Source organism: Danio rerio, chromosome 4, assembly GCF_052040795.2.
Source record: "Danio rerio strain M-AB ecotype USA chromosome 4, GRCz13ab, whole genome shotgun sequence".
NCBI classification, from domain to species: Eukaryota; Metazoa; Chordata; class Actinopteri; order Cypriniformes; family Danionidae; genus Danio; species Danio rerio.
The window spans coordinates 60,032,327-60,058,472 of record NC_141024.2 but is presented as its reverse complement, the minus strand read 5'-3'; the positions used below and the strand labels follow the sequence as shown (position 1 = coordinate 60,058,472).

The 26,146-nt window shown below is 36.1% G+C and overlaps 3 protein-coding genes across 4 annotated transcripts in view; 2 read left to right on the top strand and 1 right to left on the bottom strand.

Annotated features, from left to right (window-relative positions):
* The window catches only part of LOC137491106 (uncharacterized), a 421,384-nt gene that overhangs the window by 31,410 nt on the left and 363,828 nt on the right, over window positions 1-26,146 (top strand). The window lies entirely within an intron of this gene.
* LOC141381800 (uncharacterized) overlaps window positions 1-26,146 on the bottom strand; it is an 887,475-nt gene that overhangs the window by 575,368 nt on the left and 285,961 nt on the right. The gene's annotated exons all lie outside the window — the stretch shown is intronic.
* znf1113 (zinc finger protein 1113) lies at window positions 2,075-26,146 on the top strand. Its single transcript, NM_001328022.1, has 3 exons — window positions 2,075-2,132; window positions 2,436-2,574; window positions 24,778-26,146. The coding sequence occupies exons 2-3, from the start codon at window positions 2,490-2,492 to the stop codon at window positions 25,656-25,658; spliced, it is 966 nt and encodes a 321-aa protein (NP_001314951.1). The 5' UTR covers window positions 2,075-2,132; window positions 2,436-2,489; the 3' UTR covers window positions 25,659-26,146.

Genomic DNA, 26,146 nt, shown 5'->3' with positions numbered 1-26,146 from the left:
AGCTTTCCCGAAAGCCTCTTATTCACCTGATATGTATTAAAGATGTTTTTCCCCTATATTTATTACTTGTGTTTATGCAAACAAATATGCAGACATTCACAAAAGCATATATACGATACCCTGTGACAAAACCTTTTCCTTTCAACACAGTAAAGCGATCACGTACTGTGATGCATCTAAATATTTATAATTTGAAAATAATTACATCACTAGTAAAATTATTGTATAGGCAGTTTATACAGAATAATTCAATGACAAGAGTTCACTTTCATAACTACACAATGTAGAACTTTTAATGTGATTAACCTGCTCCACCTACACCAATTACAGCATTTCTCAGACTTCTTTTTTCACTATGGTGTAATTACAGTGGTGAACATCACATACAACAACAACTGCACTTACTCCTTTAACTTGTTTGCAACAATGAATTTTAAATATCTGCGTCACATAGTCATTTAAATAAATGGCTCATCATTGTGTGCGGTCATCTTTAGTAATAGGTGCCTGATCTTTAACTGAATAGAACCGTTTTACATCAGAAACCTGTTAACAGGTATAGCTGTTCATGCCAATACCAACTTGATAGACTAACGCATATTACATGAACAGGACCTGCCTTACATCTCTTAAGACAAATAAGCATAGAGTCTATAACAATACATGCTTTATTGCCCAGATCATTACAATCGCTACATCTGAATGGTGCTTTTTCACACATTTTAAATATAACAACCATTTGTAAGCGAAGTTCTTCACTAATACCAGTTTAATACCTCAAATAATTATACATGTGAGGCATCACAGTGGTGCAGTAGGTAGCACTGATCGCCTCACAGCAAGAAGGTTGTTGGTTCGAGCCTCAGCTGGGTCAGTTGGCATTTCTGTTTGCGTGTTCTCCCCATGTTCGTATGAGTTTCCTCCAGGTGCTCTGGTTTCCCCCAAGTCCATAGGCATGCGCTATGCATATGGTGTATGTGAATGAGTGTGTATGCATGTATCCCAGTAATGGGTTGCAGCTGGAAGGGCATCTGCTGCGTAAAGCATGTGTTGGATAAGTTGGCAGTTCATTCCACTATGGTGAACCCTGATTAATAAAGGGACTAAGCTGTAAAGGAAATTAATAAATATATATGAGTAATATCACACGAGGAGCAGTGATGTGGCCTTCTATCAGTTTTTGTATTTCTATTTATTGTAATGGCCTGTTGTTATTGTTAAAATGAATAAATAAATTTTAAAAAACAGTGGGATGTGGCTGTTTAATAGCAGGGGTGGAAGGCGTGTGTTATAGTGTACAATAGGCACTCGAGAACGATTGTCCCTCTACCTGTTGTTTCAATCCCCTGAGATTTTTGGTCATCTTCAGAACGCAAATGAAGACACTTTAGAAAGCTCCTTCATCTGTCATAGACAGCAAGAGATCCAAGAAAAGGAACCAAAAACATTGCCAAAACATGTGACATGTGACTTTAGTGGTTAAATTGTAATCAAGTTCCAAGAACATTTTGTGCAAGAAAATGTGGAAAAAAGCAGCCATGTCCAAACTGTTGAACCATACAGTGGCTGTTTTTTGCCCCAGTATTCTCTTTATTTGCATTCAGCAGAAGAAACTCAAACAGATTTGGAAAAAGTAGTGGATGAGTAAATTACAGAATTGTGATTTTTATGTGGCTTACCCCTTTAATGCTTTTGTAAGTAAAGGTAAATTAAATATTACTGAAGATATTGCTAAAGAATGGCAGGAAACGTGGAACACAGATAATAAGAGACAACAATTCATGTGGAAAAAAAGAAATTCTACATAGGCATATGAAGTTGTAGAAAAAGAAAAGAAGAGGTCTTAATTATGAGGATGAGATTTGGACTCATATATTAATAGGAAGTAATGTGTTGTAGACATACAAATCATTATAAAGTGGATTAAAAACTTAAGAAAATATTTAGATTTAAGGTTTTTGTGAGAGAGAGCAGATATAGTGTAAAGTGAAAATCATGGGAGAAATGTATCAGTAAGTCATGACTGCAACAGATAGTGGCAAAAAAGTTAAACAAAAAATACTTTTATTTTGCCGTGGCGCGTGACGTCATCAGGCAGCGCCGCTTCGTCGCTGTGATTCCACTGGAGAAAGGTTTGTTTGAAAACGTTTACAGATATAAACTGATTTAAAGTTAAAACTCTAAAGTTTTAAGTGTTTTTATACGATGCTATATTATGTTCCTGCTATTGGAAATATTATTTTAACCCTTTATACAACGTAGTACTATTTTATTCTCAGTAACTGATGGCTATTGTTTGAATAAAGTAACAGGAAAGTGTGTAATAAGTGTTTTAAAGAAACGTTTTGTTTTACTCTCATATAAAGAAACCATTGAAGCAAGTGTTGAAGAGAAGTTATTTTGTTTCTGTTTATTGTTTTATTAATTTTAAACAGGATATAGTGTCCAAACACAGAGCTGAAGTGACTGATCTCCACACTGTTATAAAGATGGCGTTTATTAAAGAGGAGAGTGAAGATGTGAAGATTGAAGAGACATTCACAGTCAAACAGGAAGATCCACAGGAACAAACAGGTTTGTTTTCATTCAGAAATATTTTAATAATACGAATACTAAATTAAATCCATCTTGCAGCCCTGAGTGTGCTGCCTAGTTCTCCTAAATGCACATAAGCACTCATTGAAAGACAGGAATGAGTTTCTTTTGTTACTTGTTCTCATGTCTTTTGTCATTATTTTAATGTATTATTAGTCTCCCATTTTCTCTACCTTCTTAAGGTTATTGCTTTTCTTGTTCTCCTACTGTTTGTAAAGCGTCCTTGAGCACTGGCACTATATAAAATAAACAAAAATAAATAAATTTAAAAAGTTTAAATGAGCTGACGATATTTGACCTACAGTATTCTCATAGAACAGTGGTTCTCAAAAGCCGCTTTTCCACTATCGTGCTGAATCGTTCTTTAAACAGAACTGTTCCATTCCGTGCCAGACAGCACGGATGCGGTTTCATTTCCACTGTTGTGCTGCGACAAAGCTCTTTAAAACATTACACAAAGCGCATGTGTAGTTGCCTTGGTAACGCAATGTAAACGGCTCCCTTTGTTCAATTAAAGTTAAATAAGAGCCGAAACTATTTATTTATTTATTTTTCAGAAAAGCGAAAGCAACCATGTGACTGAACACTGTTATGCTGCTTTATCAAATAGGGATGCTAAATATAGGTACATGTGCACCCTTATTTATTTATATGTTGCGCAGCTCTGGCTAAGTTTTATTTGGAGGGAAAATTACCAAAATGTAACGTGATGATTGAAAATAATTGGAGGGAAATAAATAATATTTAAAATCTATGAACATAACAGAAAAATAAACAATGATAAGACAACAATAATAGTGCATTTGCATTATAGTGGCAGAAATATAATTTTGGACAGGCCTTGTCAAAGGTGAGCGGGCACTTTCACTAATAAAAACACAGCACATAAATTATTTCATTTTTAACAATCAAATAAATTACACTGCGTTTTTTCATAAAAAGTTGATAATTATATAAACTATACTACATTTTGATGGTAAAATGAAACCAATTAAGCAATGGCTGTTATTTGTTTTACTATTCAAACATTAAATAACGAATGCAGCAAGTGAAATAAAAAATGAATATGAAACAACACATATAGCAGGATATAAAGCATATAAAGCACTATTATATTTTGCAAAATGCTGCTCTATTATCTTTTTATTTTGATCATTTTATTTTTATTATTATAATTATTTTTGTGTTCATAATTACCTAACAAGCTGTAGGCAAATTATTGCTAGACGTTTTAGAAAATATTTGCGTAGCTATATTAAAGATCACCAAGAACAAAAAAACAAAAACACAGAAACATGTTACATGCCTCATAAATGTCATATAACTTATGTATAACTGAATCATATATTTGCCTATAGCTGAAATGATGAAAATTGCTCATTTTTTTTATAAAACATTTGTCAAAACATTTATCAGTCAAAATTATTCACCCTTCTGTACAATTTTTATTTTTTTTTTGTATAAAAATATTTCCCAAATGATGTTTAACAAATTCAGGTATTTTTCACAGTATTTTCTATAATATTTTTTCTTCTGGAGAAAGGCTTATTTGTTTTATTTCAGCAAGAATAAAAGCAGTTTTTAATATTTTGAAACCTATTTTAAGGTCAATATTATTAGCCTCCTTAAGCAATATAAATTTTTGATTTTCTGCAGAAGAAACTACTGTTATACAATGACTTGCCTAAATACCCTAATTAAGCCTTTGAATGTCACCCCAAGCTGAATGCTAGTATCTTGAAAAATATCTAGTAAAATAAAATGTACTGTCATCATAGGAAAGATAAAGGAATCTGTTATTAGAGATGAGTTATTAAATCTATTATGCTTAAAAATGGGTTGAAAATAAATCTTTCCATTAAACAGAAATTGGGGGGAAAGGGTCATTAATAATTGAGAAGGGCTAATAATTCTGACTTTAACTGTAAATATGCAGTTATTTTCCTCCTTGTAAATGAGGAAAGGAAAATAAATACAATAGAATAAAAATATGAAATAATCTTTAAGCATCTTCACTGTAAGAAAAAAACTTCAGCTACAAAAGTCCTGCAGTCAAGAGCAGTGAGGGATTTTCTCAGGCGGCAGCAGGAATATCGCACGCTGTCACTTTAAGAATAGTGCGGCTCTGATATGGTTTCTCCTTCACGTGTCTTTTGATTCTCAACTTGTTTATTACACAAATTAGGGTTAATATGAATATTCACTAAACACAGCACTCTGACCCAAATGTGCATGTATTTGACCATTAAAGCGCTCAAATTAAGATGGCGTTAGATGTGTGTGCTCTCCTCGTCTTTGAGGCCAAGCGGGTACACACACAGAAGCATGCGGTCTCGTTTGTGCTTTTTTAAAACATGAATGATTCGAACGTACATCAATAAATGATGCTCATCTCATGCTGCAAACGTTACATTACAGCACATGCTTTTAGTCATTTTCACGTGGAACTGAGCTTTGCAGAGCAACAAATGTGTACAACTGGAAAGGGGGCGGTATATGATGCAATAATCATTTATCTCGATTAATGTATTTTTATAATCATAGTAAGCTAAAATTGAAGTTGGATTTTCGATTAATTGCCTATCATATGATGATGAAAATGAGTGTGAATGGACATCCTTGATTCATTAGATAGAAACGCTGATTTATTTACATATTTTTTATGCAATATTCCAGTTTTGCTAATAAGTCACACAAAGAAGTCATGTACGAGAATGGCTTGTCCTTCTTTAATGAATAATGAGCTTTAATTCACAGACCTTCGACAGGGACATACTGTAACTAGATTAATGGGATCATTACTCGTTCTAAAAACAATATTTAGTACTGCTTACATTCTTATTATTCAAATATTTTATATTCAGTCTTCAACTTTTCCACAACACACATATTGAACAACAAATTAACATGGTACATAGCTACAGACATACTCACACCCCATAAAGAAAAATAAAAATAAATTAAATAAATAAATCAAAATATATAAAAAAAATTAGGGATAAACTCTCACTTAGGATATAATAACCCCTGAGCGTTCAATGTGGGATAGGAAAGGCTGCCAAACCTCATAAAACTTTTTTGTAGAGCCTCAGATGGTGTAATTAAAGTGCTCGAGTTTAAGATGTGATAACACTTCTAATATCTAATGTTTGTTTGATGGCGGGTTTGTTTTTTTGCTCCTGAGAAGAATCTGGCATCTGGCCAATTAAGAAGAAAAGCCAAGGATTTCTATATGATTAGCTGACAGGTACATTTCTTCTGGCACTATACCAAAAATTGAGGTCAAAGGATTAGGATTAATATTTTTATTACATTTAAATGAAAATGATCTAAAAATATTGGTCCAAAATCTATGTAATCTGGGGCAGGGGTTTTCAAACTTTTTCACCTGAGGGCCCCTTTGTGTAGGGCGAATTCTTTCGGGGACCCCCAAAAAATAAAAATGACGCCACCCCCTCAAATTAACAACTGTACTTAATTTTTTAAAAATTGTATTATTCAATACATTTATATTATTATATATTATTCAATAAATTTATATTATTCACTATCTGGATTAATTTTTGTAAGATGTTAGTTGAGTTGACATGGTTTCAGTGCTTCAATCTATTGATCAAATCTTCATGCGCAGTGTTTATTGTGGTCTGCTCTCACTGGATTCCATCAAGCCATATTTTGTGTTTGAGTCATCACCGTTACACAGTTTTTTATGCCATTTTTATGCTTTTTTTCTGCCTATGCACAGCTAGACTCTTCTGTATTTACCCTTACAGCTGAGAGTCTAAATGTATCTAAAGATTTAAAGCTTTGAAGTTTTAAAGAGTTTTGTCAATCATCAGCCTGTTAATAGTTAACTGTACTTTTGTAACTAGCAATACTACAATGGAGGCTGTAGTGGTTCAGTGTGTTTTGTTTATTTTTATTCTTTTTTTTGTGCACATCATAATTTACTCAGGTCGACAATCCTGACTTAAACTTATAAAAAATAATTTCCTAAATGCGATCTAGAATTGGGTATTCAAGTTCAAAAAGCCATACATTTTACTTTGCATAATTTTAGAAGCTTTGCTGACTTTAAAATGTTCATACCAGTTTGTTCTATTAATAATAATACTGAACATTACATTTAAATTAGTTACACAAATAAATATGGGAAAAAGTGGAACATCTTGAAAAAAATGCATTTATATCCAGAGTATTAAAATTTGATCAGATATGTTGAGCTCCATTAAATACAGAGCACTAATACATTTTAATATGTAATAATTAATTAGCTCTATAACATAACACAAACAGATGCATTATAATTTTTATAGGCTATAGTGGTTTTATTCAGGGTGTATACAATTTAGTTTTTTTTAAATCATCCAGTTATGAACCAATGTGAGTAAGAGGTCCACTGCAGAGCTCATCCAGCTGTCATTAGTGTAACAGGAGTGAAACTCTGAGCACTCGCTAATGTGATGACAGCTCCATTCATTGTTATTGCAGCACTTTTTGCTTTACAATTTTAATATGTTTGTTTGCCAAAGAGGACCGTCTTATATTTGCACAATGCAAAGTGTAAAGCCTGTCTCACTGTGGACGATGTGCAATGTTGTGCCCTGTCTTTAAAATGATATTTGTTCCCTATAAGTGAAGCCTGCGCAAAGAGGCGCGCACTCCGCAGCACCCAGCTGATCGCTTACTTAGAAACGCAAGCCATAAACAGGGACGTGCTTTCAGCCTCCGATAATGTTCTTATTGATCATGTATTTTAACTGAAATATTGCCGCTGTGCTTCTTTTCCTGTTTCACAAAAGTGTCAACTGCATTGAAATGACATAAACAAAGCTTAATTTTTGCAGTACTTTTGAGCTCAAATTATATTAAAAATTTATTAACTGTCAGAATGCAAAATTCATCTATGTGGGCCCATTGATTACCGCTTATCTAAAAATTTTTGCGGCCCCACTAGCGCCATCTGGCGGCCCCCAGTTTGAAAACCAATGATCTAGGGCAGTGGTTCTCAGTGGTACGCGGGCTTCCTCCAAGTGGTACGCGGAGGAACCGCTGAATAATGAAAGAAACAATTAACACTTTTAATCCTTTAAATCCTTTAATGCGTAATATAACATCGATGTGATCAGCAGTGGCTGTTTTGTGAAGCGTACGATCACAACGCTGTTCTTAGAATGTTTATTTAGTGCATTGTGTCATAAGCTGCTGAAAATCAGTTTCCGAAGTTTAAGAATTGATTCTGAAGCGTGATTTGACTGACATAACAAGTAGCCTATCACAGTCGACCTTGTCTAGTTGCGTGAAACGTAAGGGCGGGACAAATGCTTTCTGTGTTGCAGAGACAGAAAAAACAACTTAAAAACAAATGTTTTGTTGGAATAATGCTTCTCGGATGTTTTCACTATAGAGATGTCTAGCAGAGTAATTAAACCGCGGACATATTTCCTGCCTTTTTGATGATCTACATACACGTTTCGGTTTCGCTCTCCGACAGCCAGTCGACTCGCCTCTGACCTGTCACTCCTCTAAATACATTCTGAATGGCAGCGCGGGATTGGAGGTATTGCGCAATTACTAATTTCTGCAAATGTGGCGAGTGCTTTATTTTAACACGAGAGCGCAGTCAAGTACGCAAATCGCTAAAACAGATATGCGAGCTCTTAAATATGCTTTTTTCAAATGAACTGCAAGACCTGTGTGCTCAGATTGAATATAATCGCGATCTCTCCACTATTAAAGTAGACATTATTTATCTTTGCTCCTTGACTAAATTTAGTCAAAAGTATTCAAAGTTATCAAGTATTTAGAATTAGATTGATGCATGATCGATGCCAATGCTAATGGTCTTCTTATTTGGCTGTGTTGTAAAGTGAAACTTACTTTTAGCAAAGGTGGAATTTTTTTTGTTTCTTTACGACAAAAGAATTATGCTGGAAATGTTTCTGGATGAGGTATTTGTGTGATTTATACATTTAGCTGTATTCTGATCTGTCTTAAAGCATTACAGGTCAAAGCAATCCGTTGTTACTTGTTTATTTATCAAAATTAACAATAAGACTCTTAAAGCACTGCTTTGATAAATGTATTGTTGTCACATTTTAAATACCTCAAGTAAAATGAAGCCATTTGTTTTATTTTTTTACTGACAGTGTACTTGTCTTTTTTTTAAAGTTTCTATTTAAGATTAAGATCAAGTGTAAAATAAAATCTACATGTGATGTACAGCTATTTAAGAAATAAATTTGCCATATTGTAAAGAAAAATAGTGTAACAAATGTAAATAAAAGGCTAAATTTAAATCTTTTTACCATATACTTTAATTTAACCTTTCAAAGCTTGAAAATATCATTTAAAAATGGGCAAAAAGTGTCTCTATGGCCTTTAAGATTATGTGGTAGTTTTACCAGTGCTTTTGAAAAATATTAATTGTCATGAAAGGAAAAATCGACCATACTTCCTTTGTTAGTGCAAATTCCTATTCATGTAGCTTTGGGATTTAAGCAATTAAACCATTCAATCAGGTTTAAACTTAAAAAAAGTGATTTCATAATGAAAATCTGATTTTTTTTTTCAAAAGTAACCAACTAATACTTTTTAAAAGAGTACTTTGTACTTTTACCTAATATTAGTATTATTTACTAAAATTTGTGTTATTTTAGCAGTGTAATAGTATTTTTACTTGAGTACAAAAAAGATATCACAAGCATTTAGTGCAGGTTTATTATATTAATAATATATGATTAATACATATTATTATTAATGGTTTTTATTTGTATCTATTCGTATGCAATGTTTTATGGGTTGCTGAGAATACATTTCAGGTCTTCAATACATAACATGTCAGTCTTGAAAAAAAAATTAGGTGCTGGAAAAAGTGCTTAAAATTCCTTGATTTTCATTAGGCTGTGCCTGTATGAACCCTGTCATATGTACATTTAACATATATTTTAAGATTTGTCTGAAAGTGTAGGAATATGACATATAGCCTATATTCATAAGGTCCAAGCAACATCTCCAGCTTTTGATGAATAGGCTACTATGAATACTTGAGATTTAAGTACAGCAGTTTTCTTTTTACTTTTTAAGAACAGGTAATTTTTAATGAACTTTTAAAAGCACATTTTAACTCAAACTTTTTTTTTTAAATATGCAAGCACAGTTAATGTTCAGACTATTAAAAATGTTTAAAGTGATTGACAATAATACATATTCTTAATAATAGGAATTAATTTGCATCATTTTTAAACTGTGCACACCTGTAGCTGCTTAATTAGGCCTACGACGCTATTTTTTAATACTGGTTAAAAAAATAGCGTCGTAAGGTGGTACTTGGTGAAAAAAGTTTGAGAACCACTGATCTAGGGCATCCCTAGAACATATGACTCAGATCTGCTGGCTCCAAACCACATGTGGAGCAAGATGAATCTGACCCTGGATAAATTTTTGCCAGCTTGTTCCCAGATATGTGGAGCCTATAAAGCACCTTAAACACCATGTCTAATACATACAGAAGATGAGCGTACCAGTTCTATGGCATATTGCCAGGCTGTATCTGATATTTTAAATCCCTGTTTGTCTTCTCATTTTTGCTTTATATGATTTAGGGAAGGGGAGGCAGTTCTTTGGATCTCTTCATATAACGTGGACATCATACCCCTTTGATATGGGTTTATATTTACCAATTCATCTATCCATCATGCTTATGGTTGGTTCAGTGAAGGAGAGAAATCTTTTTTTAACAAAACTACGGACCTCAAGGTACCTAAAAAATTAGACTGGGGAATCTCAATGTCTGTTCTTAACTGTTGAAATGAGATAAATATGCCATCTTTAAACAGGTCTTTAACACAGTTATCTCCCTTCCTAGACCATCATTGGGATGCTCAATTTATAAGAGAGGGAGGGAATAACGGATTTAACAAAATGGGAGCAGAAGGCAATGCTTGTTTTATTATTAAAGTGAGGTCTGAGTTGTGACCATATTCTGAGTTATCCATTAATAACTGGGTTTTTTATAGAATTTTGTTTACTCACTGCAATCGAAGCACAAAGTAGTGAGCGTAAAGACACTAGATTAGACGTGTGCTGTTCCATCAGTAACCAAAGTGGGGCCTCATCATTACAAATGTTGGAAAGCCAGAACAGTGTTTCTATAATCAGTTTGTGTAAATTGGCCGTGCTATAATAGCGTATATGCCGAAGCATGCTAATAGGACTTTTAATTTGCCAGTAACCTGGGTTAAGCGCTTCCGGTAAACTGTATGCCAATGCAAATATCTGTGCATTTAAGGTCTGCTTTCTTTAGAAGTCAGCAATCTCCACTGGCCGAGTGATATCTGATATAAAGTGGGTCTCAGATTGTACAAGAAGCAGTGCATTAAATTAAATTTTTTCCCGCCATGTCTTTATAATATGAGCATTTAATTTACTCCAGTATATTAAATGGAACTTCTGCGCTAGCCTGCCGATTCTGATGGGTGAGTGCTAGTAAAATGCCTTGTGTCTTGTTTTACGCTTGAACAACTAAATGAAGGCCAAAGTTTATTCATTGAATGTATTTTCATTACATTACAAGATCGATGCTGTAAAAGGAACCGTATGAAATGGGAAAAAAATAAATAAATAATATCACAATAACGGGTCACCGGAAGTTTATCAGTATGGGAACAACTAGGGCTGGGCGAAATGGCAAAGAAAAATCTAGATTTTTTTTATAAAGTTTGACCGATTCACGGTTTCGATTTTTTTTTATTTAATTTTTTTTTTAAATGTGTAACTATAGTCAACTTAAAACATTACAGCAACATGACTGAAGTAACATTCTCTTTATAAGTAACTTGAAAAACCATCTGGTTAGAAACACTGTATTTTTAATGGCAAGGCCTACATAGATTTTCAATGAAGATTATTTGTTCATTTTTTTTTTTTTTTTTTGCTTGTAGCAAGGATGAACACAAAAATCTTTTAACAGAAGGCTGTTCCATACCTAAAAAATACACACCGTCACCTTAGAATTATAAGGTTCTATCTGACGTTTTTGTCAAAATTGAGTTATTCACATATTCTTTTTAAATGGCAACTTATTTACATTATGGGATGTGTTTTTATTCATTATGGGATGTACGTTGTTTACATTAAGGCTTTTTATTTAAAAAACAAAAAAGGTGTATCTACAAAGTTGAACTCTAGCTTGGCTCTATAAGGTTCTAACTGTGAGCCAGTCAGCATTTTTAATGCATGCACAAGGACCAATTAGGATTAGCTTTCTTTGTCATTTCGCCGGACTGCTCCATTGACAGCAGGAAACACCAGAAAGACAAAAATCACACAAAATCAGAGTCGACTAAATAATGCCACACCACACAAAATATAAGCAAATAGAAGCATATCTTGACATTTGAGATTCATTCATTCATTTTCTTTTCGACCCTTTATTAATCTTGGGTCGCCACAGCGGAGTGAACCGCCAACTTATCCAGTATATGTTTTACACAGCGGATGCCCTTACAGCTGCAACCCAACACTGGGAAACACCCATACACTCTCTTTCACACACATACACTATGGCCAATTTTAGCTTATCCAATTCACCTGTACCGCATGTCTTTGGACCTGTGGGGAAAACCAGAGAACCCACAGGAAACCCACGCAAACACGGGGAGAACATGCAAACTCCACACAAAAATGCCCACAGCCAAGGCTCGAACCAGCGACCTTTTTGATGTGAGGCAATCGTGCTACCCACTGTGCCAACGTGTCGCAAACATGGAGATGAAATGCTCAATTTTTAATTGTTGAAAAAGAAATGAATATTTAAAAATTTGTATATTAAAAATTTAAAATATTGTGTATATGTAGTCAGTGAAACAATTTTCAGTGTTTATTAAACTCATAGTCTGTTTCTTTTAAAGTCTATAAGTTTAATATTAAGCCTTGAAGGGCAAATACTTAATTTATTTCATGGGGCATACAATTCAATAAATATAATTTAATAATTTATTTAAAAGTATAAAATTTTATAAATATGAACATAATTAGATAAAATTAACAGCTGCACTGGAAAAAAATAATAATTGTACAGCCTTGTATGCTTAATTTTAAAAGAGAAAATATTTATCCTAAAACATGAACATATAATTCCAAGCGGAAAAATGACTTTTCAGAATGAGAAGGTTCTATCTGCATTTAGCGTGGTTTATTTACTCCAATTTGCAAATGTAAGAGAACTTTGATAAATTTACATTTAGAGAATCCTTAGGGTCTCTGTCATGTTAATGTATGAAAGAGATCTGTTACACACATGTTGTTTGCTATATAGAATGCAAAAACTTTGAAGCTCAATATCTCAAAATCATTCAGAACGCAGATAGAACCTTATAATTCTAAGGTGATGACGCATTGGTGAAATCCCTGCGAATCCAAACCTTATCTATTAATGATCAAGCATGGACATTTAAAGAATTAGTTATTCTTGCGCTTATGCGTCCACAACTTCACACATTATACAAAGTGTGTGCAGTGTACGTTACCTTATGGAGTCACTCTCTTGGCATTGCATATTGGGGACGCATAAAACCCTGTTATGTGCGATTCCTTATTATTCATGAGTCCTGTCCTTAATCCACTGGTCAGGTAATCAAAATGTCGGCTACTTGATGTTTAACTATGGGTGAGTCGCGGGTAGATAAGGTCAATAGCCATAATTACGCAACGCATAAATCTAATTTTAAAAATCACGCAACCATCATCTCACAATGTTTAGTAATAAATAATCCTATTTTTTATTAAAACAAAAGCACTGATTTAGCACTGACAAGCCAACTTAAGCAGCCATCGCGGCAACCGGAGCAAGCGCTTTTTTCGAAGCTCAGCTCTTCTTTTTAGCACTTGATTATTATTACTTGATTAAAAAACAGCACTGAAATTAACAGGCATAAATGTTTTTGAGCGAAAAAGTCTATTTGTAGGGTATCTGTAAACGCAATTAGAGCCAATGGAGAAGTTGTGTCGCCTAATAATTATGTTAATTCTAATAAAATGAAAGCCAAAATAAACAATTCATTGCATTTTTTGTTTGATAAAAATATACAGAAACGAAAAAAACCAAAAACAAAGGATGGCTAGTTTGTATTATTGTGCTTTAATTTTAATAAAAATATACTTAGTCCATTTAAGCTTAACGGTGTAACGTGGAGACTGACACGGAGGGATCCATTTTGCAGTATTTATTAGACACAGTTCAAACACAAACATCCAACATGCACTAAAGTGCAAACTCACATCAACAGCAATCAATGAAGGTCGTGGGGCTGGCGACTGACAGACACAGAGTGATATACCAGGCATAGATCAGTGGCGGAGGCGTGGTTCAGCGTCCTATAACAAGCGTGGGTCGAGGGCAGGCAGCGTGGTTTAGAGTCCGTGTCACAAGTAAGGGTCGAGGGCAGGCAAAAGGCAATTCAGAGTCAGAAACAGTCCAGGGTAATGCACAGAAGATCAGGCAGGGAATAACACTCAGAAATGTTGGCCGTGGCTGAACAAGACTTCGCAAAGAACTGGTGTTTGTGTGTGGCTTATATAGGGAGCGTGGGTCATTACCAGGATTCAGATCAGGTGTGTGCACAATCAGTCTAGGTGGATGATGTAATGCTAGAAGTCCGGAGAGGGCGGGCTCTGCTGGCCAGCGAGGGGAATGACTGGGACAGAGTCGGTGACAAACGGCTATATACGCCGCCAATAAACAAGCCATTAAAAAATTATTATTTCATTGTGCACTGGGTTATTATTTATATTTTACAATAAAAACTAATTGTAGCATGTCTCCCTGTCATTTAAAACGTGCAATTCATAACACAGTAGAGCTGTTGGCCTATATGCAGTATGTAATCTTTCAGGGCGGTGTTGGTTAATGCACACCACGTTATTAAACTCCCATACCTCTGAGGGAGATTATGTTACCCGGTTTTAAAAAATAAAAGGCATTTAAAATAAGAACAAGTAACAAATAAAATTGGTCCCGTGGACTTTAGCACCTGTTATCTTGCCAGTGCATGTAGAGTGTGTATAGAGCTCTTGTAGCGCATCTCATGTGCCGGTTGGTGTGAGAGCGTAAAGAGCTCAAAGCCGGCATATAACTAAAAGCAAGATTATATCTTTATAAATATTCCATTAACAATACTTATCGAAATATTTATACATTTACACAGTGTTTATTGAGATTGTGTGATCTGTATAGGCTGTCTGATCTATACAGAAGCCAGGCTGATTTCATCCAATCAGTGCGGTTCAATCTAAGTTAATTAATCTGGTAGCAAGAAGTTCAATGGCAATGTCAAAGAGCAGAGGGGACAGAGGGTAGCACTGTGTCCTTCCTCTAGAGCAGGGGTCTCAAACTCAATTTACCTGGGGGCCGCAGGAGACAAAGTCTGGGTGAGGCTGGGCCGCATAAGGGATTTCACAAAAAAAAGTCCTCAAATGTCATTATTAACAGTTTTAATTATTTCTTCTGAACATGAAGTGTCCTGAACATTAATATAACATTTAGTGAAGATTATGAACAGTTCTTCTGAACATGGCATCTTTTGCCTACTCCTTGCTGCCAGAGACTTGACAGCGCTTCTTCTCACAAATCTGAACCACATTTGGCTTTAGAGCGGAAGATCATCATTAAGTCTAGACCTGTACTTTGACTTATTGAAGTTCAAGGTGGAGAATAACTTCTCACACACTTCTCACACACTCAAAACTTCCATTCCCTCACCTAAAAAAAAAGGCGTATATGTATAAATAAAACACCCCCACCCCACTCCAGTCACATCAGTCTGTGCCAGTCTGTATCTCCCTATAATATTAATATATATAAGATGCAGGCTGTAGCTAGGTAGGTGGCAGGCTGCAGAAAGGTATCTAAGTGGCAGTCAGGGGCGGGAACAGCTTACCTAGGTTCTGGCCGGCGCGAGTTCCCTCCTAAACACTTCCCGCCCGTCACAGCGTCTAACAAAGGGGCGGGGTGCGTGGTGACGTCACCGGCATCCCCGCCCCTTTGTTTACACGGCGGGCGGGGAATGCCAGTGACCGCTGTGTACGGATAGAATCAGCGGAGCGGGGAGTGCTGTCTCTCCCCGCTCCCCTGATTCTGTCAGGCACCGTTTACACTAGTGCGTTTTAGTTTTAAAACGGCGTTTTAGAATGAAAACGATCCGCATCCACACTCGCGTTTTACCCAGCGTTTCTGAACTGCTCTCCGTCCACACCAAAACGCTGAAAACGCACATCACGTGACCACACACACACACAATTTCGCAAGCGCTGCAGCCTGTCTCCCCAGATGAGAGCTCTGCTAGTCGGACTTCTCATCAAGCATCTCCCGCTGGATCTAATTTCACTATATTTATTAAACGTGATATTTCATTTGTCTTGTTGTCTTTATTTAACGCCATATTCCCTGACTTTGGTCATTGGAATCTATTACTTGCTCTCAGGTAACGTGTTTTGGCTGAGCGCAAAGATAAGTTAATGATTAATGTAACCACGTAGCCTACATTCTGTGTATTGACTGATCGCTTGCCTTTATTTCCTATAATGTATAAACTTATTGTATGTTATACTTTTATAATGGCCATTATCGATTATTAAAACTGATATTCAGCAAAAGAGAGGGTAAGTTTCGTATTTTCACTGAAATTGAAAGGAGCTGTTATCGGCTCTGTTTTGTTATAAATATCCACACAGTGAAGATGACGCTCATGCAGCACGACGCCTCAACATTTCTGCTGTCTGTTTAGTTGTTAATATTAAAATAAAAATAGGCAGTTCCTTATATCAAGTTTACATTTTATTGTTGAGAAAGTGAAACAACGTAGCCAAGGTGATGTGAATGAAGTTATAAAGTACACGGTTCCCTGTGAAGATTGACGCGTGTCCTCGGTATGTTTTCCATATCAAACTGAGAAGAAGAGATGCAGCCTTGATCAAACTTGCGAAGTCTGAACTTACACGGAGAAGATTCAGGACTGAACTGTGTGTTAGGCTACTTTATATTGAGGAAAAGCCCCAATCAGAGAGGCGAATGTCTGCAGCCCCACCTCCGTTTTCAGATGTCTCCGTCTTTCCCCATCCACACTGAGACAGAGCAGCAGCGTTTCAGAATGAAAACGGCCTCTCCAGCGTTTTCGAAACGATCCGTTTTCAGCTCTCGAGAACTCCGGCGTAGTGTGGACGGATTCTGTCAGTGTACAGCGGTCTGCGCGGGCCACAAAATATTGCACTGAGGGCCGCAAATGGCCTGCGGGCCGCGAGTTTGAGACCCCTGCCCTAGAGAGTGGAAAGCATTTAGAAATTATGTTATTTGTTCGAATGGATGCTTGGGGCCTGGAATATAAAATTTTAACCCAGGAACAGAATCCAGGACCAAAACCCAAGTTGCTTTTCCGGTTTTCAATTTTTTGATTGCATTTTCAATTTCAGAAGGTGTTATATTTCCTTCTAATGCCAACTGATCTGAATCACAAAAGGATGGTAATTCTAAATAATTTTTTAAAAAGCTCTCAATATGTTCAATTTCGTTTACCTTAGAGCTGCAAAGAGTTTATAGAAGTTTTTAAATTGATCGTTCATTTCCTGTTGATCAGTAATAATACTGCCATCATCCTTACTAACTGCTGCTATAAAACCAGCTGCTGAGGATTTTTTCAGTTGGTAACACAACAACCTGCCAGCTCGTTCACCATGTTTATATTGAATCTAGCGTGATCTTATGTGGAGATCCTCTGCATTTTCGTCTGTCAAGAAGTCATATTCCGCTTGCAGAAGAAGTATTTTCTTAAGGAGCTCTTCGGAAGGTGATGTTGAGTGTAGCTGATCAATTGTATTAATTTTATTCATAATCTCTGTAAGCCATTTTGACATTCTTTTATTTGCACAAGCTTGATATGACATAATCTATCCTCTTATATATGCTTTCAGAGTATCCCATAGGATACTATAACTCACCTCTGGGGACTTGTTGGTCTCAAGAAAGAAACTGATTTGAACATCAATGAATTTTACAAAATCGTCGTCTGCCTAGAGTTTTGAGGTAAACGGCCATGTACCTTGGGGGATTACATTGCCTGGAAAACAGCTTTAGTGAAACTGGACAATGGTCAGAAATAACAATACTACCATATTCTACTTCTGACATAGGGGGAAGTAACTGCTTGTCCAGGAGAAAATGGTCAATCCTGGAATAGGTTTAATGCACAGGTGAGCAGAAGGAAAATTGCTTGGAAGATGGATCTTTAAATCTCCAGGGGTTACTTACATCATATGTCTGAAGGAAGAAGTTGATGCATTGTGCTGGCTGACTTAATGTATTACTCGAAGCGGTACAGCAAACTAGTGTGAGCATACACATCGACCAGGACCACAGACATGTTAAAAAGTTAATCTTGGGTTATTATGTGTCTGCCATTTTTATCCAACACATTTGACTCCATAACAAACTGTACATTCTTATGTTTGAGTACAGCAACGCCCCTACTTCTGCTATTGAAGTTAGAATGATAAATTTGTGTATAGGCTCCTTTATTAAATTTAGAATAGTCTTTTTTTCAACAGATGTGTCTCCTGTAAATATACAGTATAAGAGTTTAACTTAAGATTTGCGAACACCTTGATTCGTTTCACTTGGTGATTTAGCCCCCGCACATTTCAGCTGGTAAAGTTTGTCTTTACTCCACCCATTTTATGGAGGGCTGTCGAAAACATTTTTCAGAAGCATCCGAAAGGTATCTGTGGGTTTTGTATGTAGGGGGTGTGTGGGAGAGAGAGAGAGAGAGAGAAAAGGGGTGATCGCACATACACTTATAAACACGAAACAACACAATATTGAAACCTTGTGTGTTTACTTGCACACGCTTCCAGCTACTCCCACTCTTAACTAGCTGACCATGTGGGACCTCACGTGTAAAACAAAACCATTTGAACAGCTTTTGATGTTTTACTATAAAGCTACCCCATTTCTGACAAAATATACTTGAGAACTAGAAATAACAACAAACGTGCTATAATGGTCATTTAAAAGTTTAACAAAGTAAACAAAATTTTAAGTTTCACATGAGGACCTCAACAGTTTGCGTTATCGACTGCGGGATGAAGGCTTTTGGCAGCTGACTCCATGCCAGGGAGATAGATCGTTAAGTTGACTGAAAGTAAACTGCACTGAAGTCTTTGGTGACGTACTCGTTCACAGACATCATGAGCACTTCAGTAACAAAACTCTTGCTTCAATACGTACTTTTGCTTTTTTTTTTCTCACAGCCAATTGTTAAGTTTACACTGCTCGTCTCGACCTGATTTCTCTCCTCGTTTCCCTGCACTGCAACAGTTCAGTCAACTTCTCTTTCTTCCACATACCATATGATGCTGCCCTCTTCAACTCTCCTCTTCTTCCTTTATGCTTTCACCTATTTTCTTTTTGCCATCCCATGGGAGGAAGACCAATTAAACAATGTTTACTGTTGTCACAGAAAACCAACAATTATAAATGTATGATAATATGCTGTCATGACTTTGCAATAATTTTTTTTTTTTGTTGTAATAGAGGCCAATGAAGACAAAATGGCCATGAATATAATGAAAAGGGAGTAAATTTGCCCAGAGTGTATTGACTTTTTTAATTTCAAAGCATTTTTCCAGAATATGTCAGAAAAAGATGTCCCCAAATATCAGTCCGTTTCCTAAAACACAGATAAAGTTTTGGCCAAATTAAGCCTCAAAATCAACCCAGAATGGATGAAAATGACCCAACAGCGCACAAGGGGAAAGGTGCAGAGATGTATAAAGTACTAGAGACCCAGACTTAAGTAAAAGTACAAGTACTCTATCAAAAAGTGACTTGAGTAGAAGTGCTCTTTAAGCACCATACTTAAGTGGAAGTAATAAAGTATTTAACATTTTTTTCACTTAAGTATTGCAAGTAGTTTTTCAAAATTTACTACTCAAGTACTGAAAGTAAAAGTACAAGTATTGTGTTATGTAGTTATTAAAGAAAGCAGTCAAAAGACATATTGTTTTGTTAATTTTAAATCTTTTTTTCCTTGAACCACAGATTATATCAGCTTTAACACACACCTTTCAAAGTTGTCACAAAAACACTTCATAATTCACTCAAAAGGCTATTGAAACCTATTTTCGGAAATGGGTTTCGCAAATTACTGGTTATAAACACTGTAAATGGAAGATCTAAACATTTTTCCAGAAGACGCTGGTCGCTATGGCGACCTCAGTGCAGCTGCCAAGAAAAGGTCTATAATTGTAACGAGTGGGGGTGTGAATTTACACTGGTCTCACGGTTTGGTTCGGTTACGATTATTATGCCAATGATTCAGTTCAATTCGATAGCCAAGTATTGACGATGCTTTCCATACATAGATTTTTTGTTCACAACACAATAATTTTTTTTTTTTTTAATTAAAATCTAAAAAATATATTAATATTTATATATTATCCCTTTAACTTCCTGCTCGACCAAATGGTTGACCATATTTTGACTGACCATATCTTATTGAGAGGAGTACCTAACTTACCTAAACCTGATTGAGCCATCTCTATCATTTGGTTGAGGTAGGTTATGCCAAAAAAATCCACTAGTTGTCACTAACTCAATCAAAAGCACTCGTCACAACATTGTTTCTACAATGAAATCAAAAACAAGGAAATCTGTCCTGACATCATGTGAACTGTTTTTGGTAAAAATTTGCAAGGTAAGCATATATTTTGACTTATTACCTGCTTAGAGCCCTAACTTTACAAAGTTATGGTACTTGGTGTCATAAAAAATATTTAGTGTAGGAATTTTTGAAAAACATGCTCTACTAAATGGTTAATTTGTCACTTTATGGTAGAAAAGCAAAACTAAAGATTTCATATCATGCATTTCTGCAGTCTGAATGGACTGTTTGCTGAGAAACATCAGCTTTTGATAATTCACAGAATAAATATGACACAGCTTGTTATTTATTCATGAATATACTAAGATCATTTCTTAAGTATATCTATTTTTCAACACTTTTAGGATAGTTTTGGAGTAAATATAATGAATTTTTAGAACTTATTTGTGGAAATCACAACTTTTAAAGATAATTACCTCTTAAATGGCAAATACTTGTATACCAGCATTAGCACAATCGTAAGAAATTTAAATTTGATTGTTTGTGTATTTTTTGTAGATATTTGATGGATGTCAATAGTTTCTACAGTACAAGAACTCATTGTCAGGCCCTTTTACCAGAAAATTCTTTCACTGATGAGATAATTCAGCATGTTCACTCACATACTTACACTCTCTCTCAGACACACATGCACATACATACACACACACACACACACACACACACACACTGCCCTGCACACACCTAATGTAATGTACTATGTACACATTCTCCCTACACTCTCACACATTCTTACACTCTAACACGCGCGCACACACACACACACACACACACACACACACAGTTCTCTCTGTCTCTCACTCACACACAGAAGTTTGTTTTCGTGAAAATTGGGTACATTACATAGGTTTCCATTCATTTTATACTGTCCAAACCGTATATTGTATTGCCCTCACCCCACCCTAGCCCTAAACCCAACCATCACAAGAGACAGTGTGCAGCTTTACTCTGATTAAACTCATCCTGTGGAATTTATAAGCTTTTTGAGAAAGGAGGACGTCACCAATGTTCTCATATTTCACCTCCTTTTTGTAATAACCGTGTCATACCTATGTCATTAAACAGATTTGTGTCCTAATATGTCACAAAATCACGCACACACATTTTTGTGAATTGTGGGGATATTACATAGGTTACAATTGTTTTTATACTATATAAACTGTACTTTCGATTGCTCTAACACCAAATCTCTAAACCCAACCCTTACAGGAAATTATGTAGTTTTACTTTCTGAAAATAAAAAATATTTATTATGATTGCATGTCAAAAATAATGTCCACAAAATTTACCATCTCCTCGTAATATCCGTGTAATACCGATGCTTTTATATACATGGACACACGTACACACAAACATGTATAAATAAACTATTTTCCACACTCATACACTCTCTTTTACACACATGCACACACGCACACACAGGTACAATCACACTGTTTCTCACACTCTCTCTTACACACATTATTCACTCTCACACACACACACACATAGACAAACTCACACTTTGGGAGTTTTGAAGTTTGATTGGTTAATACCACAATAAACAGTTCCATCTTCTGGAAGCTCTCGTGAAACTAAACTAAACAAGCAAACTAAATCCTGTTGCACTAATTCACTTGATTTTGATTTTATTGTAAAACAAAACTGGATAACATGTATATTACTGTGTTAAATTAAAATCTGAAAGATTTTATGGCTTGTGGCTATTATTTAGTATTCAATAATGTTTTATTTTGATTATGTTTTATGTTTTCTTACACTTCATATTTTCAGGTTTTTATAGTATATTTATTAATTCTGGTACTTTTACCATAAACCTACAAATTTAATCATTTGGTAGAGGCTGATATTTAAAAAAAATTATAGGATGTGTTGAAAAAAAAATGCATTGATTGTGTTAACTAGCGACATTAGGAGTTAAGAAATCCAAACAAAAAAAATTATATTGCTTTTTTTCTTGGTGTGACAGTTAAAGGGTTATTTGTAGGGATGTAACGGTATTGTAAATACCGTCATACCGCAATATTAATTTTTTTCGATATTACCGAAGTCGCATGACTCGGTAAAACTATAGGTCTCCTGAGAAAATTTGCTCAGGCGAATGAAGCGAACGGGACGTAGCTGAAACTTCATTTCCCATCAGCCCCGGCGTGGCCATAATCCTTTGCGGTCTGTTGTCGCTACAGATCCAGTAATGCGGAAATGGAGTGTGCTGCTAGTAGCGGAGATGAAAAAAAGATGGAAATGATCGAACCTAAAGCGGGTGTTGTCGCCGCGCGCGTGCTGAATAGCGGTGCTGTCGCGCGCGTTCTGATCAGCGGTGCTGTCGCGCGCGTTCTGATCAGCTGTGTTATGGCGCGCGTATTGTAAAGCGCCGAGGGGGGGTTGAGCGCGCATATTCAAGAGAGGTGTTGTCGCGCGCCTACTGAAGGGCTGGATTGGACGGAGGGTGTGTCGCGTCGCGGGGGCACTTTTGATCGTTTTGGAAGGGCATTTTCTATCCAAGACTAAAAAGGGCATGCGCACTGCACAGGTTGAGCCCTATGTGTGCACGTGCCTGCAAGTTGGGGAATACGACTAATAAAAGTCATGGGGACTGCAGAAACACAGCACACTGTTCAGATTGATTCAGACATTGACTTGTACCGCAAAGAGACCTCTATCTCACTCATGATTTGTCTTCTCAAGTGGGGGAAAGACAATGCACAATGTTACCCCACTTCTGTCAACCTGGGCCAAGTCATATCTCTCTTGTTCCAGAAACCTCAGTACCAAATGAGAGGGTTTTTTTTTCTGTTGCAGGGGACATTGTAAATGCCCAGAGATACCAGCTTTTACCAGATTATAATTATATGATAATTTTCCTTTAAACCCATCTCTATCTAAGTGAGTGAGTGATTAAATGTTGAATGTGATGAGTTTTCAACAATACTAAATTGAAACTTTATTTTTTTACATGGTTTAATATTTTTTTGTTATTAAAATTGAAGTTAGTGTTTCAAAGCTTACAGATAGATGGCTAATTTGTATGTCATTGACACTTTTGGCACTTTTTTTTGGAGTATTTTCAAAAGTTTTTTTTTTCCTGTAAATGATTCAATAAATACCGTACCGTGACATTCATACCGAGGTATTACCGAACCGTGAAATTCTGATACCGTTACATCCCTAGTTATTTGTAATACAATTTTGTCCTTTAATACAGCAGTAAGATATATAAACTTTACCCTTAATTTGACCTGCTCAAAGAATACACTCATTCTGAATGTTTCAAACAAAACTCCAGTACATGAGCATTTATACTAAATGAACTAATGTAAATATTCTCCCGCTTGCTTTTTGAGAGCAGACAGGCAAGGTCTTACACCACTTTGATTAGTTATTGTCTTCACCTGCTCAACAGAAAGGGTGGGATCTGCTTTAGAAATGAAAGCGATGTTCACCGAAGGTGGGAAGAACAGCCGAGGTTACAGTTTATGCACATAATATGCGGTTATCACAGGTAACCCAAAATAGACACAGTGGAGAAAACTTGCACATCAGGCACGCTCGTGTCTGGATCCACAAGAATCGCTTTAACAGCCAAGAGGAGATGAACAGTTACCTCACAAACAGGCCAGCGCAGCGGGTCAAATGTCCAAAGTGAGAGAGAGGCAGAGATGAAGTTTTACAGCATTTCTCCCTATAGAGAAATAGTGGCTCGTGTGCTGTGCCGCCTTCACTCGCCCTCACCTCCATCCTAGTATTGCGTCATTGTGCATATGAGATAAAGTACGTCAGTACGTAACAACCGGTTATGATTTATTACTGAACTGATATGGATAATTTTGACACCCCTAGTAATGAGTAACGATGCAGCACATAAAAAAATCTATCGTAGTAAAAGTATCAGCGAAAATATGTACTTAAGTAAAAGTGGATACAGGAGAAAAAAAAACAATACTCCAGTAGAGTACAGATACAGCCTTTTAGTACTTAAGTACAGTATTGAAATAGTTCTACTTCGTTACTATACATTTCTGGAAAGGTGCACGTTCCAGCGTTTATGCAGATGCTGTACAGGTATGTCTCATGTCTGAGAGGGAAATATTCAGCTGTTTGTTCATTATGAATATATTTATGAATAAAAATAGGCCATTTACGACTTTTAAATATGTGTCTTATCAATATGACCAAAATGACTTTTGAGAAACTGAAAACTGGACTGACACGGTTTCAATTTACTAGAACTTCTATAAAGCGGCTTTAACAAAATTTACATTGTAAAAGCACTAGATAAATAAAGATGATTTGAATCTGCTTAAATGTGTACACGTTAACAGACCAAACAAAATATGATCTGATTCATTTGACATTTAATGTGCATCAAAATTACAGCATGTGTAGCCAATGTTTCCAGTGTCTTTTCACTTTTCAGCTTTTGATGAAAGTTTTTAAGACTTAATGAAAACTAATGTTTTATTTATTTCAGACTTAATTGAAGAGTACGAGGGGAGTAAACAGGAGGAACATCATGTCAAAATTGAGGAAAAAACTCATTTACAGACTGATGGTGTTTTGAAAAGGAGAGACAAGAATCGTTTCACCTGCACTCAATGTGGAAGGAGTTTTGGAAGAAAAGGCGATCTTAGGATTCACATGAGGATCCACACTGGAGAGAAAATATCCACATGCACTCAGTGTGGAAAGAGTTTTGGAAGAAAAGACCATCTTAAGATTCACATGATGATCCACACTGGAGAGAAACCATTCACATGCACTCAGTGTGGGAAGAGTTTCAGCTACTCATCACACCTTAATGAACACATGAGGATCCACACCGGAGAGAAACCATTCACATGCACTCAGTGTGGGAAGAGTTTCAGCCATTTATCATCCCTTAATCAACACATAAGGATCCACACTGGAGAAAAACCATTCACATGCACTCAGTGTGGGAAGAGTTTCAGACACTCATTAATTCTTAAACAACACATAAGGATCCACACCGGAGAGAAACCATTCACATGCACTCAGTGTGGGAAGAGTTTCAGACAATCATCATCCCTTAATTACCACAAAAAGATCCACACTGGAGAGAAACCATTCACATGCACTCAGTGTGGGAAGAGTTTCAGCCAATCATCATCCTTTAATCAACACATGAGGATCCACACTGGAGAGAAACCATTCACATGCACTCAGTGTGGGAAAAGTTTCAGCCAATCATCATCTTTTAATTACCACATGAGGATCCACACTGGAGAGAAACCATTCAAATGCACTCAGTGTGGGAAGAGTTTCAGAATATCAACATCCCTCAATTTACACATGATGAGCCACACTCGAGAGAAACCATTCACTTGCACTTAAGCCACGATCACACTGGACTTTTCTTCCCATAGACTTCCATTCATACGCACGTGAATGCATCGGACAGGAAACGCAAATTTGTGCGTTTCCTGCAAAGTTTTGCAGTTTACTACATTGCAAAGTTCAAGCTTGGTAAACTCTGACCTGCAAAATCGCATCACTTGATTGTGTGAGACCAATGGAAGATCAAAATATGAACTCTCTTGGCAGAAATGTAAAATATGGACCAATCGCTCACTTTTTTTAATGTCTAATCATCTTGGTTAATCCCGCCCCTTTTGCAGCGCCATACAACAGAATTTTGCATGCTCAAACTCTTGTGTGACCGCAGCTTCGGTGTGAGAAGAGTTTCAGTTACTCATCAGAAGATACTAGAAAAATACTAGAAAAAGTTGTTTCTACTCAATTATGTTCCTTTTCTGCAGACGAACAATATTTTTGATGTGTTTCAGTCAGGTTTCAGGGCTCATCACAGTACAGAAACCGCA

Excerpts from the sequence above, each read along its gene's own strand:
- znf1113 (NM_001328022.1), top strand. The coding sequence starts at position 2,490 with ATGGCGTTTATTAAAGAGGAGAGTGAAGATGTGAAGATTGAAGAGACA. Across the intron at positions 2,575-24,777 it reads AGATCCACAGGAACAAACAG|ACTTAATTGAAGAGTACGAG; the intron begins GTTTGTTTTCAT and ends TATTTATTTCAG.